At 42.0% G+C, this 20264-nt stretch overlaps 1 protein-coding gene across 1 annotated transcript in view; it reads right to left on the bottom strand.

The window, feature by feature from the left end:
- The window catches only part of C5 (complement C5), a 122780-nt gene that overhangs the window by 6985 nt on the left and 95531 nt on the right, over nucleotides 1–20264 (bottom strand). The window contains exons 29-38 of the mRNA XM_066256371.1: nucleotides 19658–19863; nucleotides 17419–17571; nucleotides 14387–14449; nucleotides 12884–12965; nucleotides 10997–11048; nucleotides 5386–5488; nucleotides 4520–4594; nucleotides 4300–4405; nucleotides 2604–2687; nucleotides 1288–1377 (exon numbers count right to left, since the gene is read on the bottom strand). Of these exons, the coding sequence (XP_066112468.1) occupies nucleotides 1288–1377; nucleotides 2604–2687; nucleotides 4300–4405; nucleotides 4520–4594; nucleotides 5386–5488; nucleotides 10997–11048; nucleotides 12884–12965; nucleotides 14387–14449; nucleotides 17419–17571; nucleotides 19658–19863 (1014 nt within the window). The remainder of the gene's footprint in view (nucleotides 1–1287; nucleotides 1378–2603; nucleotides 2688–4299; nucleotides 4406–4519; nucleotides 4595–5385; nucleotides 5489–10996; nucleotides 11049–12883; nucleotides 12966–14386; nucleotides 14450–17418; nucleotides 17572–19657; nucleotides 19864–20264) is intronic.

Genomic DNA, 20264 nt, shown 5'->3' with positions numbered 1-20264 from the left:
TGGCTGCAGGAGGGGAAGAGAAAGAGAGGAAGGAAAGGGGGAAGGGTGGAGAAGCAGATGGGTACCCTGACCGGGAATCCGAACCCGGGACTTCCACACGCCAGGGCCAACACTCTACCGCTGAGACAACTAGCCAGGGCCTTAATGAAATTTTTGTTAGCTAAAACAATAAAGTATTTTCTGCAGGTCTCAATGTATATTAAAAACTATACTGGGTGTTGGCTGAGTTGGGCCACTTTTTAGCTGTCTTTTTTTTTTAATCAAGATAAATTAGAAGGAAAGAAAGACTATAAACCACACAAAATTCATTGTGATGGCTGCATTTCTACTAAGAGAATTGAGTGTAATATAGTAGGAATCATGCTGGGGACCAGATGCTTCCTTGTTCTACTACTTACTTCCTGCACAGCTTTGAGCAAATTATTTCATTTCCCTGAGCCATGGTTTCCTCACTGGTAAAATAGGGATGATCCTCTGTTACTTTAAAAGTGTCTTATAGAATTCCAATGAGAAACTATATGAAATCAGTCAGGAAACACACAGTGCCAAATCAACTGTACTGATTTTTTATTTATAAATAATGCCCTATCACTTATCAAGAAAAGATTTGAAATAGTGTAAAATATGCTCTCTCTCTCTCTCTTAAAAAAAAAATCCAGAAATAAACACTGGGAGCTGGATAGAAATGGATAGAAATAAAGGAGCTAATTCTATGAGGAACTTGAGATAAGACCACAACTGTACTTAGCATTTAATTTAGCGCTAAGCTCCGGACAACCAGGAGATGCTCCTTTGAAACGGAGAGTCTCAAACATGACTGAAATTCTACACATATTAAAAATTATTTAGTATTGATATGTTTACCTTATCTTTGAAGAGATTTAAAAAAAAACTGAAAAAAGAACAAGCCCCAAACCTCCTTTGTCTCTGCCTCTGTTCCAGCGACTGGAAGGATTCAGTAAGTAGTGAAATCTTATACCTTTGTGGCTTCTCAAAAATTCTCTTTGAATATGTTCTAGCATCTTTAATTCAGTGGAATCTATTGGAGTTAAGTGTCTTGGCTAGGTGTGCACATCACTTCCATCATTTTAATGGAAATCATGTTTCTTGCTGAAAGATAAATAGCTTTGTATGTTATTGGTGAAAACTGATGGCATTTTTCTTCAAAGGAATACATGAACGGTTGTATCCATATAATCACTATATAAAGTTATTGATCTTTTAACTGATAACGTATTTATAAAGTATCATGCTTAATGAAACTATATATTGAATTTTTGAACTTACCATATGCTATCTCTGGTTTACATGCCGTGTTTTTTCTAGTACCTGCAGAGATTGTCAGATCCAGTTCTGGCTGCATTTGTCCACAGTCAGCTAGATTTTGAGGAAAACAGTAGGTCAATGTAAGGAAGCTGACACTCTCTATGGGAATAAATATAGTACCCATGAACCCCGAGACAATCTAATATAATTTTATAAATACCAGATTCTTAAAACTTGTCTATTTTCTCCTCTTCCATAAAGTGAAACATTATGTAAAGCAAAAACAAAATAAAACAAACAAAAACAAAATCTTGAACATGAGACTCATTCTTAGAATTGATAATTACTCCACATTCAGCTTTTCAGAAATATATATATGTGGTTCCATTGAAGAATGAAGGCAAATTTCCCATTTTACAGAGACAGTGAGTCAGAGAGAGGGATAGACAGGGACAGACAGACAAGAACGGAGAGAGATGAGAAGCATCAATCATTAGCTTTTCGTTGCACATTGCGACACCTTAGTTATTCATTGATTGCTTTCTCATATGTGCCTTGACCACGGACCTTCAGCAGACCAAGCAACTCCTTGCTGGAGCCAGCGACCCTGGGTTCAAGCAGGTGGGCTTTTCGCTCCAACCAGATGAGCCCGCGCTCAAGCTGGCGACCTCGGGGTCTTGAACCTGGGTCCTCCGCATCCCAGTCCGACACTCTATCCACTGCACCACCGCCTGGTCAGGCCAAATTTCCCATTTTAAATATAATCAAAAGTCCCTTGAAGGAACAAAGTGATAACTTCACTGATTTATAGCTATTAAATGGTGCAACAAGTACCTATGAAATGTGTAGATATTAAGGATTTGGAAAAACAAAATAAAACCAAACCAATCCAGACTCTCATGGAGTTATTTGATCATCTGTGAGTTTTGGGTCTTTTTTCTTGGCCAAGAAGGCTGCCTTGGATTTATAAAGAACTGAATGGAGAATTCACTAACTGGGAGGGACAGGGGAAAAGAAAGAGGAGCTTCTCTTCTCTTAGGTTGTGGTATTATATGAGAAAGACCAGGTGAAAAGTAAAAACTTCACACACGTTATCCTGCTGATAGTCACCAACCAACCATCCAGATGGTGTGTCTCCACCTCCGTATGGTAGAAAATATCAGGTTGTTAAGGAGCTATTAAGAAGTAGCTTTTCTGTGCTCAAGGAATCAGGTTTCAATCAGCTGAGATTACATTTTTACTTCTGAGATACGAGTTTGTCAAGCAGTTTCCCCCAGATTAGTCCCAGCCTAAACATGTTAAATGACATTTACCTTCAAAAAAAAAATGACATTTACCTTCTACACATTTGCACGTTGCTCCTTCACAGACTTTTTCAAGTTGGCTATTGGACGTGCTATAAAACATGGTGCACTTTTTATCTGTGGCAATGAAAGCATGGTGAGGAGAGAGGACTGGGTCAATGCACAACACATTTACCACTCCATGAATCTCACCCATAGGGTCTTAAAGATCACCTATTCCAAACCTTCTTTTAGTAGGTAAGGCCCATGGAGATTAAATTTTGAATTGCTTGTCCTGGCATGGGTCTCTCTATCCCTAAAATGATCTTCCCTTCTGTGCTTGAAATTTTACTGTTCAATATTCGTTTCTCAGAATGAAAATATTTGGTGCTTCCATGAATGAAAGAAAACAAATTATATTATATGAGAGTCTATTAAAAGAATTGTAATTGTCTAAGTTGGAGAAGAAAAGGAGTGTGTGTGTGTTTATGTATGTATTTAATCTAGGGGTCCCCAAACTTTTTACACAGGGAGCCAGTTCACTGTCCCTCAGACCATTGGAGGGCCGCCACATACAGTGCTCCTCTCACTGACCACCAATGAAAGAGGTGCCCCTTCCGGAAGTGCGGTGGTGGCCGGATAAATGGCCTCAGGGGACTGCATGTGGCCTGTGGGCCGTAGTTTGGGGACACCTGAATCTCTCAAGGGGAAGAGGGACTAAGTATGTTCTATGTGAACAGAAGTTAAAACTAGAATGAACAGGTGTCAGAGCTTGGTTCATTCTAAGAATTTTCTAAGAAGTAAAACTGTCCAAAGTAGAGTCATCTGTCTTGTGAACCAGAGAGCTTGCCAATACTTAAATATTCTCAGAAGTGGCTGAGTGATCAAATGTGGGTCATTCATGCAACATTTATCAATACACATTATGTACCTGACACTGTTTAGATCAGGGGCTGGGAAACTTTTTGGCTGAGAGAGCCATAAATGCCACATATTTTAAAATATGTAATTCCATGAGAGCCATACAACAACCTGTGTACGTTTTTTTACACATTATCCAATAAAAATTTGGTGTTGTCCCGGAGGACAGCTGTGATTGGCTCCAGCACCCGCAACCATGAACATGAACGGTAGGAAATGAATGGATTGTAATACATGAGAATGTTTTATATTTTTAACGCTATTATTTTTTTTATTAAAGATTTGTCTGTGAGCCAGATGGCTTGCGAGCCATAGGTTTGCAACCCCTGGTTTAGATACTAGGGACACAATAGATGAAAACATTCTGCCTGGGATTGGTGAGAAAGACATGCAAACAGATAACTACAAGGCAACGTGAACGGGACAACTGCTCTAATAGAGCTCTCTTCAAAATGTGATGAGACTAGAGATGAAGTAGAAGTTGACTGTATGAGGATTGAAGAAGTTGTAGACTAAGTGGGCTTCTCTATAAAGGAGAGGTGCAACGAATACTGAAAATGTGCACCAAAGATAAACTTGAGGCAAAGAATTTAAAAGCTGTGATCAAGCTAATCCAGATATAAAAAAAATGAAAAAACTGAGGACCAGAACAGTGAAACGATTTGCTCAAAGTCAGGTTGGAGTTTTTATGTGCAATTTAGGGCTTTTGTGATGAGTGTGGCCTGGAAGAGGCAATATATAAACCGTATAGGCCTCTAGTGGATTTCTAAAGGTTCTGTAATGAATACAAAGTAGTTCTCTGAAGAAATTACAAAGTAGAATTGGTTACCTGGTCTGTGGTATTCATACACCGTGAAAGTAGCAGGATTCAGAAACCCAACTTGAAAAAGTTCAACTATCCGAAATCGAACACAAATGAACTCATTGGAAGGAATCTGTTTGGCAATTCAAGGTTTAAGAGAATTATGGGAGAGAAAGACTGATAATATTTTAGCTCATACACTTTGAGTAGTAATAGTAAATAAATAATGATGGGAGGTGGACCTTACTGAATTCAGTTGCAGAATAACATGTCCATCTTCGATTTGGTAATCAGCTAATAGTTGATCCACCCCTTCCACAAGCTAAGGGAGGAAAGAGAAAAGCTTGAATTTAATTTTATGATCTTTTTGTTTAAATGCATTCATCCAACGATGAGATGTTAGATTATGGGGATGTAAGTCACTATTCGAAGAAGTCGAAGAGAAGCTCTTCCTCTTGAAAAAGTTTGAACATGTTATTACATGCATTCATGGGTTTTGTGTCATGGAAATACATGACTCACTTTAAATGAAAAATTTAAACTTAGGCAGATTGTTGGTTTGAAAAGAATATTCTGGGGGGTGATTCTACGAAAGTGACATATTAGAATGAGAGGAAATATCTTTGTCTATAAAATGACACAATAAAGAAAACCAAGAATTTGGCCCTGGCCAGTTAACTCAGTGGTAGAGCATTGGCCTGGTGTCTGGAAGTCCCAGGTTCGATTCCTGGTCAGGGCATACAGGAGAAGCACCCATCTGCTTCTCCACCATTTCCCCTCTCCTCTCTCTCTATCTCTTTCTTCCCCTCCCACAGCCAAGGCTCCACTGAAGCAAAGTTGGCCTGGGCACTGAGGATGGCTCCATGGCCTCTGCCTCAGGCACTAGAATGTCTCTAGTTGCAGCAGAGCAACTCCCCAGAGGGGCCAAGCATCGCCCCCTGGTGGGCATGCCAGATGGATCCTGGTAGGGTACATGCAGAAGTCTGTCTACCTCTTGGCTTCTAACTTCGGAAAAATACCAAAAAATAAATAAATAAATAAATAAATTAATTAAAATAAAGAAAAATAAAGAAAACCAAGAAGTTATAACAATATTTAAAAATCAACATTTACGGCTCTTAAGTCTTCTGTGTTTGCATTCATTCCAGTAGGCAAAGAGATATCCATCACTGCATGGGAAGACCCAGATGATGATTCTTCTTTGTTAGGCTTGTAACTAAAATAATTAGAGATTAGAAAATGGAGTAAATAAGTAGATAAGATTCTTTAAGAAAAGGCCATATTCCTCAGTAGGCATTCATTTTCAAAGTTGGATATCTACTACAGTATATGCATTACAATTTCAGAACTTTTAAGTTGCAAGAGACATTTTAGTTATCTATACTAACTCTTTACTCGACCAATAATTTCAGTAGAGCTGGAGGAGACCACAGAAGCCATTTGGTGTGAGCTCTGAACTAACCACTTGAGGAAACTGAGGATGAGAGGAAGGCACTTGGTCGAAGGTCACATTACTGGGCTGCATAAGTCTCTTGATTCTCGTTTTAGTTTTTTTTCCACCAAAGCATATTCAAAGAAGAAAATTAGCTATATGTTGGAAAAAGACTCAGTAAACATGATTAGTAGAAGAGTGGAAGGAAATATGCTAAAATATCGGCAGCTATTTTTTTGTGTGGATGGTGAGATCTTAGTGATTCTCTTTTCCTTGTTTTTCTCTATTTTCAAGATTTTTCACAATAGACACTTTATTTTTAAAAAATATGTAAGGACATCGCTTCTCGGCCTTTTGGCTAAGATCAAGTGTAAACAATGTATAAGGACTATCCTTGGTCTAGGAATTGTGCTGGTGGAGAAGCTAAGGAATAAGGCCAAGGGAGTAAAATGGAAGATTTGCTGGGGTTTTTGTTTGTTTGTTTTTTTTCTGGTAAAAGAGAAAAGAACACTGGAATGGGGATTCAGGAAATGTGGGCTCATCCCAGTTCTGCCGAGAGATTTCCACAAGTCATGTGCCCTTTTTAGAGCTCATTTACTTATTTCTAAAATTAACTATGAAGAAGTATAAACTTGTGTTTAAAATTTTGTCTTTATAATTCCAAAGCTTTGGATTAAGCAGAGTTGGAAGTTTAAAAAAAGGTCAAGCTGGTGGGTTAGGGACTGTAAACAGGGGCAGAGTGAGTGTGAATCTGCAAAGATTGAGTCCCAGGTTCCAGCTTCACTTCAAGATGCTTCCGAGTGGAGCTGGACCTTCACGAGTGGAGCTTAGAACAGCAGATAGGATTAAAAGAAGACACTGGGCCTGACCAGGTGGTGGCGCAGTGGATAGAGCGTTGGACTGGGATGAGAAGGACCCAGGTTCGAGACCCCAAGGTTGCCAGCTTGAGCGCGAGCTCATCTGGTTTGAGAAAAGTTCACCAGCTTGGACCCAAGGTCGCTGGCTCGAGGAAGGGGTTACTTGGTCTGCTGAAGGCCCGCGGTCAAGGCACATACAAGAAAGCAATCAATGAACAATTAACGTGTCGCAACAACAACAAAAACCTGATAATTGATGTTTCTTGTCTCTCTCCGTTCCTGTCTGTCTGTCCCTATCTGTCCCTCTCTCCGACTCTCTCTCTGTCTCTGTAAAATATAAGTAAATAAAATAAAATAAAAAAGTTAAAAAAAAGAGAAGAAACTGGGAGAACAGCTTAATAAGGGGGAAAATAAATTGATCTCACCTAAAAGAATAAGAATCAGTGAAATGGGAGGTATTATTTGAATTAGTGAGTTGGCAGAGGGTCTCTTGTCCCCAATCACACTTTACAGAGCATGTATAAAGCAGACCTTATTCAAAGTTTTAGGAGTAATATTTACCACAATAATTTAAAATATTATAAAATTTCTGGCTTATAAAAATTTAACTCCATTTTCAACCACTTAACAATTTAAACAGAATATAAAGCAACTTGGAAGGTAATATGACATTTGGACATGTCTTTAATTGGCTGGCCGAGTGTCACCAGAAGCAGAGAACTCTTGCTCACAGATGCAAATGCTCTGTCACCAGGGTGGAAAGGGCCTCCTGAGTGGAGAGTGTCTATGAGAAGTTGCTGGAGTCTGGATGACTGATTGCCATGGTGACGGTTTCAACCGGGGAAGAGAAGCCTTCCTTTCAAGAAGCCCTGTGCCTGCTGCCAAAGACAGCACTCTTTTCCAAAGACATTTTGTTCCAAGAGAAGGAGAGAAATAAAATCCTTTTTTTTCCTTTTCTCATGAATACCACAGGAGGTTGTAAAAAGCTAACTACATGAAAGAGACCCTCTGAACACAGAAACTGTGTGTTGGCATCTTTTTAAATCAGGAGAGAGACGATTAGAAGGCAATGAATCTCTTACATGAATAAGTACCACACAGTTATGTAATTTATCCAATGTCCTTCAGCCTCGCAAAGCCAAAAGCATCTTCTACCTGGCTTTTTGGAACATTCTGTCCTCGACTTGTAAAAACCTAGCTATACAACATTCAATAGTATATCTCTACTTGCTTTCCTTTTTTTGTGTACTAACGATCTGGAATTAGGCCTCCTGCCAATGAATTCAAATGCATGCCTTTTTGATGACAACCTTTTTATACCGGAAGACAGTGTGAGATCAGATTATGCAATATCTTTGCTTTACAGAAGAGCCCTGGAGAAGTAAGCTGGTTTGCTAAAGGTCAGCCGAGTACTTCCTGGCAAAGGCTGTCCCCCAGGTGTCCAGCTCCACTCTCAGAGAGCACTTCTTGTGCCCACTCTAGGTATCCCCCTAAAGAGTCCTGTGCATTCTAGCTCTGCCAAGAACAAGTTGGCTCACACTTCTCTGCGATATGTTATGGACTTAAAGACAACTGTGATCACACGCCGTCCCCAGAAGAGAGGTACCCAACAGGATTGGCACTTAGGAGGAAGGAAGCTGCCTGGGAAAGGCTGACCTTAGGAACAAGGGAGGTTGTTGGATGGGGACCAGAGAGCAGAAATTGGCCAAAAAAAGGAAAGAGGGTTTGTGAGCGGTTCCTGGTGAAGGAATCCTGAGAAGAGAGTGCCTGGGCTGGGACCACAAACTAAGTAAGGTAGGAGATAGCTGGGAAGGAGGATGTGGGAAGCGAGAGGTCAGCGGTCTAAGAGTCACTGGTTAGATCAGGGGTCTCAAACTCGTGGCCGGTGGGCCACATGCGGCCCGCCGAACAATTTTGTGCGGCCCGCAGACTAATCCACGAAGTTCAAAATATTTTGGATAAAATTAAGTAAGCCTAGGGGCCTACTTGTATTTTTCATTTCTCTAGCATCCTAGCTAGATATTAGCTTAGTTAACAGCAGTTGTGATGCGAACTACAGTTTCTGGTCGTTTTGTGACACTGAGTAAACTACATGTACGATTGTGCTTGTTGTACTGATTTTTTTTGTTTTCAACTGCAGTGAGAAAAGTGTTGCGTAACAGTTGCCTTTTGTAGACCTAGTGCGGCCCGCCGAATGGCTGTGATCTTGCTCTGCGGCCCACATGCTGAGCTGAGTTTGAGACCCCTGGGTTAGATGAAGAGGGTTACATACTAGACTGGGTGTCAGGGTCTGGGGTTGGAAGCTCTAGCTGTCTCTAATTTTGTGAGAACTTGGCAGATTAGTCGACCTCTTTGGGTCTCAACTTCTTTAAAATACTTTTCAGCTCTAATAACACAGCACTATGGAGTTTCTAAGTTATCCATACTGAGTGCTTTGATATCAAGTGTGATTATAAGTAAAAACAGAAAAAATGCCACTAGAAATAAAAAGCTGTTATTGAGAATAGGGGGAGTTAAGGAAATAGAACATAACAGATGGTACTGAGGAATGATGAAAAGAAGAGGGAAGAAGCCTGTAAAGCCAGTAGCCAAGGCCACCATCCCAGCAGCCCGGCCCATGCAGGTTCGCATTGGATTCCGACAGTCGGTAAAGAAACAACGGAGCCAAAAACTGATGGGCCATCATTTTTAATCCTAGCTTGCACCCAGCAGGCAAGTAAAAATACACACTGGGCTCCAAAACCCACTCATTCAGTGCTCACAAAGCTACTGACTTATCCGAGTTTCCTAGAATCAAAGGTTTCTAGCTCACCAGACTTATTCACCTCTGTTCCCCATCTCCTTCCTTCTCCCTGCACAAACTCTGCACAAACTGGCTTCTCACTCAGCACTCCGCCATCTTGGCTGCTTCTTCTGGCCTCCTCCATGTGGCCTCTCTCTGCTCTCCTCTCTGCTCTCTCCTCTCTAATGCTAATCTCAGGAACTAAGAGCTAGCTCCCGTTCTGCCCCCATTTTATAGTGCAGAAATCAAAACCTTTAATCCAATATACAAAATAGGGAAGTCTCCAATACAAAGTCATTTATCTGAGGCATAATGGGATTGCACCACCCCACATCAAAAAGGGTGGGAAAGGCTTAATCCCCAAACCAAGCCCCAGGCTACAAGGATCCTGCCTGCCCACAGCCCACAGAGACACACATTAATATCACATGGGCAACAGCCTCCACGTGGGCAGCGTCATCTTTAACAAAGTGAGCATGATACATTTTATCTGCCCAACAAAGCCTGTGTTCTAGTCCTGCCTTTGCTACTAACTGATTCACCCTATGTGATCGCTAAGGAATATACACATATTTTCTAAACCCTCCATTTTCATAAACATTTTAGTGTGGTAAGCAAAATAATGGCCCCCAGAGATGTTCAGGTCCTAATCTCCTGAACATGTGAACTGGTTACCTTGATTATATTCAAGATCTTGAAATAGGGAGATTGTTTTGGAATATCTGAGTGGACCCGAAGTAATCGCAAGGGTCTTTTATTAAGAGAAGAAGCAGGACAGTCAGAAAAGGAGATGAGATGATGGAAGCAGGAGTCCGCGTCAGCGAGATCGGAAGCGTTCTGCTGCTGGCCTGGAAAATGGAAGAGGTGACTTCTAGACTAGAGTCTGGAAGAGGATTCTTCCCTAGAGCCTCCAGAAGGAACGCAGCCCTGCTGACAGCCTGGTTTTAGGATTTCTGAACTCCAGAACTCTAAGATAATAGTGTACATTTGGGCTGTTTTAAGCACTACATTTGTGGTAAACTGTTAACCAGCAGCAACAGGAAACGACTACTGGTGGCCCATTTCGGCCTCTGGAGTGAGTCTGCAGAGGGTACAACCTCAGTGCCTCTCAGCCCTGGTTTCCATTAGAATGACCTCCCGGGGTGAGGCGAAATGTTTAGATAGTTCTAAACGCTCTCCAGCTGTCTTCAGTGTGCAGCCCAAGCTGAGAACTACTGGCTGATCCTGGCCAGGGATGTGGCTGGGTGAATGTGATCTTTCTACATAAGAGAGTAGGGGTTGCTAATGAGAGAATTGTTTTCTTTTTCTCTTCCCAATACTTACATCTCTATCTTTCTAAAAGACAAAAAAAAAAAAAAAAAAAAAAAAAAAAAAAAAATATATATATATATATATATATATATATATATATATATATTAGTGTTTGAATTAGAAGATGGTGAAAAACAGGAGGAAAACTACATATTGAGCAAAAAATAAATCTATTCTGTACAGGAATAGCTATTTAAGAATACCTATTATGTTCTACATTTAATCAGGTGAACAACTTTGCATCTTCTGGCCATCTTAAAATGCAAAACAATGTAAGGAAATAATACAGTGACACACATGAGACCCTGAAGTCTGCAGTGCCCTCTGTGGAAAGGCGCTCACCTGGCACAGGCCACCAGGCGCTTGTACTCCGAGCTGCTTCTGAACTTGGATGCTGGCACACACAACAAACGAATAAACAAACGACAAACAAACATGACAGTAAACCATTTTAAACTGTTTCTGAACCTGTCAGAACAGAATCATTAATGAGCAGACCTCTGAACACACTTAAAAATGATCTGTGATTTGGAAGTAGGCGCTATTGGTAATTTTAATGAAAATTCATGGTGACTGACAATGCCAGGAAGTCTTTAAAATCATTAGCAAAATTTGCTGCCCTCAAAGAACTTATAATAATTGAAGGAAGGAGTCATTTAAGGTAAGTATGTATTGGTAACATGTTTGGGGAGGCTGTAGGGAGGAAGAGCAAATGGCTGGATTCATGTGTGGTTGGAAAGTTTCCTGTAGGAGCAGGTCTCTGAGCCACACATGCAAGCTGTCAGGACAGAGGAGTAGCATGCACCCTGGCCCTGGGCTCACGGTTAGAGGAGGACTGGAGTGTGCATGTGGACTCACTTCTGGGCTGAGAGGGGAGAGCCAGCCCACCAGAAGAGGGGCATGAAGGCCACATTAGAAAAAAGGGCTCATTAATAAAAGACCGAGCCCTGGTCGGTTGGCTCAGTGGTAGAGCGTCGGCCTGGCGTGTGGAAGTCCCGGGTTCGATTCCCGGCCAGGGCACACAGGAGAGGCGCCCATCTGCTTCTCCACCCCTCCCCCTCTCCTTCCTCTCTGTCTCTCTCTTCCCCTCCCACAGCCGAGGCTCCACTGGAGCAAGGATGGCTGGGCGCTGGGGATAGCTCCTCCACCTCTGCCCCAGGCGCTAGAGTGGCTCTGGTCGCAGCGGAGCGACCCCCCCCCCAAGGGGCAGAGCATCGCCCCCTGGTGGGCAGAGCATCGCCCCCTGGTGGGCGTGCCGGGTGGATCCCGGTAGGGCACATGCGGGAGTCTGTCTGACTGTCTCTCCCCGTTTCCGGCTTCGGAAAAATACAGAAAAAATAAAATAAAATAAATAAAAGACCGTCAGTACTAGAGAGACCAAGTTGAAGAGGGAGGCAGAGAAATGTGTATTTGGAACACAGAAAGGGTAAGGGTGGAAATCCAACAGGGTGCTAGGGAAATTCAGCGTTCTAGAATGGAACACTGACACAAAAGGAACAAAAATTCAGTATCTGAAATTAAACCTTCCTGGGGCTTTACAACTAGTTACAGTTTTAAAAAATAAATTAAGTCAAAATAATTTCTTGATCAACAGTGCATATTTTTAGCTTAGTTTTTTGTGTGTTTTTTTGCATTTCTCCGAAGCTGGAAACAGGGAGAGACAGCCAGACAGACTCCGGCATGCGCCCGACCGGGATCCACCCGGCACGCCCACCAGGGGCGATGCTCTGCCCACCAGGGGGCGACGCCCTGCCCCTCTGGGGGGTCGCTCTGCCGGGACCAGAGCCACTCCAGCGCCTGGGGCAGAGGCCAAGGAGCCATCCCCAGCGCCCGGGCCATCCCCGCTCCAATTGAGCCTCTGCTGCGGGAGGGGAAGAGAGAGACAGAGAGGAAGGAGGGGGTGGGGGTGGAGAAGCAAATGGGCGCCTCTCCCATGCGCCCTGGCCGGGAATCGAACCCAGGTCCCCCGCACGCCGGGCGGATGCTCTACCACTGAGCCAACCAGCCAGGGCCCTTTTAGCTTAGTTTTTAAGTTATTTAATATCAGTTTCCAACTATTACTAGAGTTAATTCAATTATAATAAATGGCAATAATGTTTACTCTGGTATCAGTCTTCTAAAGAATTTAAGAAATTTTGATTTTGGGGCAAACACATTTTTCCAATCACGGAAGCTCTCTGACATTCTCTGTGCTTAGGCAAAGTTATAGTGTATATCATGCTCTTGTACCATCCATGTCTTGGGCTTCAATTTTCAAATGAAAGCTGCAAAATTCCTCAGAAGTACTGATTTTGTGAGCCACAGTTGTTACCTGCATTAGGACAAGTAAACAAGAAGATTTCATTGAAAGTGGGAAAGTGGAAAAGGTATTACAGTAGGACTGCTGCTGCTGTAAATCAGATGCTTGAAGTATCATTTTCAAATCCAGTGCAAATGGTGCACATTAAAGACCCATTTTCCTAGCAACTGGACTTTTAGCAAACTCCACAACTTGAAACATAGTTGAGAAGTCCAAAGAATGAAAAAACTGACCCCTGGCCAGGTCAAATCTTAGTGCAGACTCAATGCAGTTACATCTGAGCACCTCACTCTCCAGGAAACTCCCTGAGGTTCTTGTCTTCAGGACTGCACACTCCAACTTGACACCTAACACTACAGTGAGGTGTGGTTTTCTCCCAGCCCACGCACCACTGTGGTAAACAATTCTGGATATGTATAGGTGGGCAGGGGTGCTGCCCAAAGTAGGCATACTGAGAACTAGCAGTGACAGAAAAGTGGGCAATCCATCTCCCACCCATGAAATCTGATAAAGGAAAAAATGTACTAAAGATAGGGGCAAAATTAAAATAATCAATCAATAGAATGCTGATGCTCAGAACACATATTTCATTTTATTTTATCCATTTAGTGGTAAGTTTTTCTAAGCTGTTTATATATGCATCTATGGCTAAAATAAAATAAACCTAAGCCCATACATCCCCAATGGTGCTTGATAAATAAAATATGACTATGTTACTAATCATAGAAGACATGAATATATATGTATATACATATGTAAGCATAAAATTATATATATACATACACACACATATATACAGGATGGGACAAAAGTAGGTTTACAGTTAAGTATGTGAAACAGTTTATTCTTTTTTTATTGATTTTAATTAATTGTATTTACATATTCAAGTGTCCCACCGAATACATCCTTCCCTCCCCGTGTTCCCCTCAACATCCCCCTTGCCCCCTCCCCCCAACTTCCTCCCCCTTCCCTCCAGGATTTGCCTACCTGCTCTCTATAATGCTGTGTTATGTATATAATTTCACCAATCTCTTTCCCTTTTCTGATCCCATCCTCTCATCCCCTTTCCCTCTGTCCGCTCACAGTTTATTCTTGTATTATTATTTATTAATTATTATATTATTGTCCATACAAACAACTGTAAACCTACTTTTGCCCAACCCTGTGTACATAATTATATGTGTAATTTCCACAAATATGCAGACTATATATATATATATATATATATATAAAATTTTAAAATAGCCATTTTCAAAAAGAAATTGTGAGGACAACTATCAAGATAGCTAAAAAGAATTAGATTAATCCTACTTCAGTCTTGAGTTACCAAAGCCCAGATTTCTGTAACTTTGTGGCAAAGTCCCTACTTTATGTCATTTGGTGCAAACAGACACATAACTCCTGAATAAGTTGGTTCTCAATGAAATACTTACATGCACTGTAGCCAAGCCACTGTTATATCCAGTACGGACAATGAGGTCATCATTGAGAGGCACCTGGAGGGGTGGATGGAAAAACCATGCTTTCTTTTATTATTTAATAGGAAGGAAGGAGAGAGTAATGAAAACAGCCAGCTGACACCTGCCGGCTTCCTCTCTCAAAGCTCTTGTGGATTAAAGGGTTAAGGCACTGAAGACCCTATGCATGTAGTAGACACTAAAATACTGGAGTTTCCTTTTCCTTCTACATGTAAATAAGGTGTCTGAAATCCAGCAAAACCAACATATCAGAAGTCACTTTGGTCACATTTTCGTTTTTTGTATGGTTATGGTAAAACCGGATCTTCATCTCCTTTGCCAGCTACGTAAGTTCCTTCCAGTGCCTAGCATCCTATGTGCCAAAGGAGACCCTTTTCATGAGCAAGAACCGGGAAGCTCAACATAACTCTCAGGTGGGTGCAATCTGGTTCTCCCTCCCACTTGCCACTTCGCAGCCTGTTCTGCCTAATGGCTTATTGTCCTATTTCCTCCAGTTTCGGTTAATGGAAACCTAGGTACCCACCAAACCCCCTCGCACCCCACCAAAGCCTGCCAAATTCTTAGGTCCTGCTGCTCTTCTTCCCACTTTGCTAGTAGGACAGTGAAGACAAGAACCGAGTTAGTTCTCCCTTCCAGAGAAAAATCTGCCATACAAACGCTGATTTGTGAAAAGCATGCGGAGAGATCATTTTAAGCAAGACCCCTGAGGGCTGGTTCTTTTACCGCAAGGCTGCAGCCTGCCTTTCCCTTTACCTAGCACACCAGAGCAAAATCAACCCTTTCTCAACATTATAGTAAATCTAGGTAAATAAGCCACTTTTCATGTTTTCCCAGATGGAACACAGCAGCATTTACTGGAAAGCCAGTAAATCAAGATACTGCCAGAGAGAAGGATTCTATGGATAAATAAATGACAAATAAGTCTGGCAATTGTGCACTTCACTGTGCCCTTAGCCTATTCTGCCCCAGAATCACCACACTTAGTCATATACATGTGAAAGACAAGGGAATCCTGTACTAAAGAACTCATTTAGGGCCCTGGCCGGTTGGCTCAGCAGTAGAGCGTCGGCCTGGCATGTGGAAGTCCTGGGTTCGATTCCCGGCCAGGGCACACAGGAGAGGCGCCCATCTGCTTCTCCACCACTCCCCCTCTCCTTCCTCTCTGTCTCTCTCTTCCCCTCCCACAGCCGAGGCTCCATTGGAGCAAAAGATGGCCCAGGCGCTGGGGATGGCTCCTTGGCCTCTGCCCCAGGCACTAGAGTGGCTCTGGTCTTGACAGAGTGATGCCCCGGATGGGCAGAGCGTTGCCCCCTGGTGGGCGTGCCGGGTGGATCCCGGTCAGGTGCACGCGGGAGTCTGACTGCCTCCCCGTTTCCAGCTTCAGAAAAATACAAAAAAAAAAAAAAAAAGAACTCACTTAAATGTATTTAAACTAAAGTTTCCCACCAAACATTTTTTTTTTTCATGTAACACATTTTAGGAAATGCTAGAGTAGAGAATTCCAAGCTAGATAAAAACAGCCCAGGTTTCACACAAAGGCAACATCATGAGCTGAGGTTTAAATTATTTTAAGATGATAAGAGGCCCTTACCAGTATTACTCCTATAAGAGAATGCCTTCAGCTATCTCAGATGGTGGTCTACTATGCTCTTCAGGCCAAGAGCTCCTCCTCATTAGAACTTAGACCCGTGGCTCAGAATGTGGATGTCTGGTGAACTTGAAATGCTCCCAGGGAAAGATTACCAAACTGGGGGCCACAAGCACAAATGCCTACAGAGGCCCAGGCACAAAGCAAGGATGGACATAAGTGCATATACACAAGTCACATGACTGATGAGGACTGTAACAAATTAAAGAACACGTGCCACTGCCAGCACCCTATTGCCAAGTCTTTGGTCTTTCAAGGGAATTTGGAAACAAGGTGTTTTTCGTTTTGTTTTTTTTTAAATCTCTGGATTTTAAATGTTGGACTATGTCTATATCTACATCTATATCCATATCTATCTTTCCACATAGAGAGAGTGGGGCAAAGCAGATTTACAGTTGTGAGTATGTGAAACAAAGAGTTTAGTCTTGTATTATTATTTAATAATTATTGTATTATTTTCTGTATGAACAACTGTATAGCTACTTTTGTTCTACCCGCTATATTTGGTAGGAGCTACAAGTTTGCAATTTTTACATTAAATTTTATTTCCTATGTCTATTTACTTTTCACAAACATGAATTTGCGAAGCGTATGGTCAGTTAAGAACTATCTCTAGTTATCTGTGTATTTAGATACACCTGAAAATAATCTAAAATGTAGTAATTAGAAAAACATGAATTAGTAGCTGTATATTAGCAGCTACCATGACGAATATGAAGCCTAGTTTTTCCAAAGTGTCCTTTTCTTTGGGAAATTCTCATAGGCCGTCAAGATTTTTATTTTAAAGAATCCAGTAGTAGCAAAGGACATGGGCAAGTTGTTGGAGGACCCAGAGGTCAATTCCAATTTTGCCCAAGTCTGCATGTGTGATCAGGCTGGATGGAACCAACAGAGGACTCCCAAATGTGTCTCTCTCTTACCCTCCTGCAGGACCTTTGTGCATGCCGTTCTCTATGCCTGGAATGTTCTTCCCTTTTCTTCACCTGGCTAAATTCTTTTAGACTCCACAGCCCACCTGGATGTGTTTGACAAGCTCCTCCCACCTTTCAGTCTGGCTCAGCAGATCCCTTTGTCCTTCCATGTTCCTATCAAAGCTCTTCTTTTTCACTAAGTGACGCCCCCCCCCCCACCCATATGCACATCCACATAGGTTCTTTGTGCTTTACTTTTGAATCTTCAGTGCGGAGGAACAGTAGGCACCCCCCCCCCCCCCCTTAGGACACAGAGGGCAGGCATTGTATGTCTAAGTAGTGAACAGATACATTTGTAAAATAAGGGTGTAACATTATTTCAAAGATCCCACCTGATTTAAAAATATTATAAAACATCTTTCATTTACCTCTACAGGCCTCCCAAGGAAATTCGTCCTTGTTATTTTGTAGTGATGGAAGTCACCTTTATGCTTATAAGAAACACTGATATCCATATTCAAGTGGAGTTGTTTAATCAGGAGTGAATATTCTGTCAGGCCCTCGATGGCATTAACTGTATCCTATCAACAAGGGGCAAGGCACAAAAACAGGTTTATTTTATTTATATGCTCTCTGTTTACAAATACCCTTTCTTATGAGTGTTGTCTGCAGATGAAAGGCCGGCTGACTGAATGAAACTGGTTAAGGGCTCCCCCGTGGAGGTGGAAGGAAGTTCTCTCCTTCTTCAATAAGGATGTTGTTTTTAACAGGAACAGGAAAGGTGTGGCTTCAGGTCCAGATTCTCCACAGTCCTGAGTGTTTAACCACAGGCAAGTCACTCTTTGAATGTGACTCCAATTTCTTGTGTGACTATTTCCTTCTCATCCCTAGGTTTCAGCTTGAAGCTATAAGTAAGCTCCCCCTTTCCCTTATTTAAGGTTGCCCTCCCACCCCATTAGAGCATTCATTTCAATTTGTAATACTTTTATGTATAGTTTCTTGTTGTGTAAGTGTCAGAGGGAAAGTATTATGTCTTTCCTGACATCCATTACATCCACTCCATACACACATAGTAGTTATTCAGCAAGCAGCTGTTGAAGGAATAAATGAATGAACTTAATTTTTCTTGACCTCATCTTTCTATAAAATCTATAAAATCAGGAAATGTAACCACATCAGAGATGTCAAAAACCTGGGTATTCTGTCTGCCCCTGTTCTTGGCAGCCAGTGCTAATCAATGAGTCACTATTTCTTGCTAAGCCTATAGTTGTACTCAAGATGAAACCCAATTGCCTCCTATGATCACTATAGTAATTCTGAAGAGCCCCTGTAGCTCTAAATTTTATATACATATTCCAGGGAACAGAGAAGATATTCACATTTGAACTAAACTTGAATATAGATGTATATTATACATTTAACAGAACAGTTATAATATAAAACATACATATTCAAATGAGTTTATATTGGTATATTAAGATGTAACAATCAGTATTTCTCTCACTTTTTATTTATTTTAGTGGGAAGGAACATCAGTACCTTTCTCGAAATGGCAGCCACTATTTATTATACAGGATATAACATTGCTGATAACCTTTCTAGTCATTCATGGTCGTTAAGAATCACAAAGGGGCCCTGGCCGATTGGCTCAGTGGTAGAGCATCGGCCTGGCATGCAGAAGTCCCGGGTTCGATTCCCAGCCAGGGCACACAGGAGAAGTGCCCATCTGCTTCTCCACCCCTCCCCCTCTCCTTCCTCTCTGTCTCTCTCTTCCCCTCCCGCAGCCAAGGTTCCATTGGAGCAAAGATGGCCCGGGCACTGGGGATGGCTCCTCGGCCTCTGCCCCAGGCACTAGAGTGGCTCTGGTCGCAAGAGAGCGATGCCCCGGAGGGGCAGAGCATCGCCCCCTGGTGGGCAGAGCGTCGCCCCCTGGTGGGCGTGCCGGGTGGATCCCGGTCAGGTGCATGCAGGAGTCTGTCTGACTGTCTCTCCCCGTTTCCAGCTTCAGAAAAATACAGAAAAAAAAAAAAAAAAAAAAAAAAGAATCACAAAGGAAGTGTTAAATTTAGAGTCAGGAGAACTGAGATTTTTTGTTTTTTTAAGTGAGAGGAGAGGAGACAGAGAGACAGACTCCCACATGTGCCAATCTGGAACCACCTAGTAAGCTCCCTACTAGGTGATGCTCTGCCCTATTGCTCGTTGCTCAGCAGTAAAGCTATTTTTAGCACCTGAGGTGGAGGCTCTAGGAGCCATCCTCAGCACTGGCAGCCAACTCCTTTGAACCAATCAAACCAATTGAGCCATGGCTGCGGGAAGGGGAGAGAGAGAAAGAAGAGGGAGTAGGCGGGGTGGAGAAGCAGATGGTCACTTCTCCTGTGTGCCCTGACTGGAAATAGAATCTGGATATCCACAAACTGGGCCAATGCTCTTCTACTGAGCCAACCAGCCAGGGCCAGATGGAGTTTTAATTTTTGACTTGGCCACCAACAGCCTGAACAAACTTCTCACAACTGATTTGCTCCTCTGTATTAGAAGAATGTCAATGCAGATAACCTCTAAGAGTCCTTTGATTCTAGTCATTTATTCCTATTTACAGCATGTGGAATGTGAGGTAAGGAGGGCAGGAGATATGTTTCAGAAGGATAAAGTACGACAAAGAAACATTACCTGGGTTGAATAAAAGCCACCTCCATACCGCTGCTCTTCAGATAGCCATTTGATGATTGGGTTAACATAATTCATATCTTTCAAGTTCAGATTGGTAAGTAAAGCATAGGCAGTGGTCTCCACAATGTGTGCTGTACCAGCGTTAGGCGCAGAGCTACCTTGTTGTGGGAGATCATCTTTCCAAAAGCGGTAACTGGGTGGATTGCCTGAACATCAACAAATCACATTAGTATAATTAAAAATGTAAATCTGACATAGCAGTTCTAGAAGATTTTTAGCAGTTTCTTCTGATAGAGACATTCTCATTTCCAGAAGTTTCTTATTCTTTTGTAAGAACTTCCTCAAGGTAACCAATATGAAACAAGATCTCTTAATACACTGCTATTTGCCTTTATTTAAAAAGGTCAACATGGAATGTCCACATCTTTTGATAGCAGAGGTCAGTTCTGAGACTCAGTTTTCAATGTGGGAGGGGTTTCTCCCACAAGTCATCTCTTTAACAAAAGACATCTTTATCACGCTCAGCACTTAGGAAATTCCTTGACAGAAAAAAAAAATCTACATTCTGGAAATTATGAGGTCACACCCAAAACCTTAGTTCAGTCTT

The sequence above is a fragment of the Saccopteryx bilineata genome, chromosome 2 (assembly GCF_036850765.1).
Source record: "Saccopteryx bilineata isolate mSacBil1 chromosome 2, mSacBil1_pri_phased_curated, whole genome shotgun sequence".
NCBI classification, from domain to species: domain Eukaryota; kingdom Metazoa; phylum Chordata; class Mammalia; order Chiroptera; family Emballonuridae; genus Saccopteryx; species Saccopteryx bilineata.
This window is presented reverse-complemented; position numbering and strand designations above follow the sequence as displayed.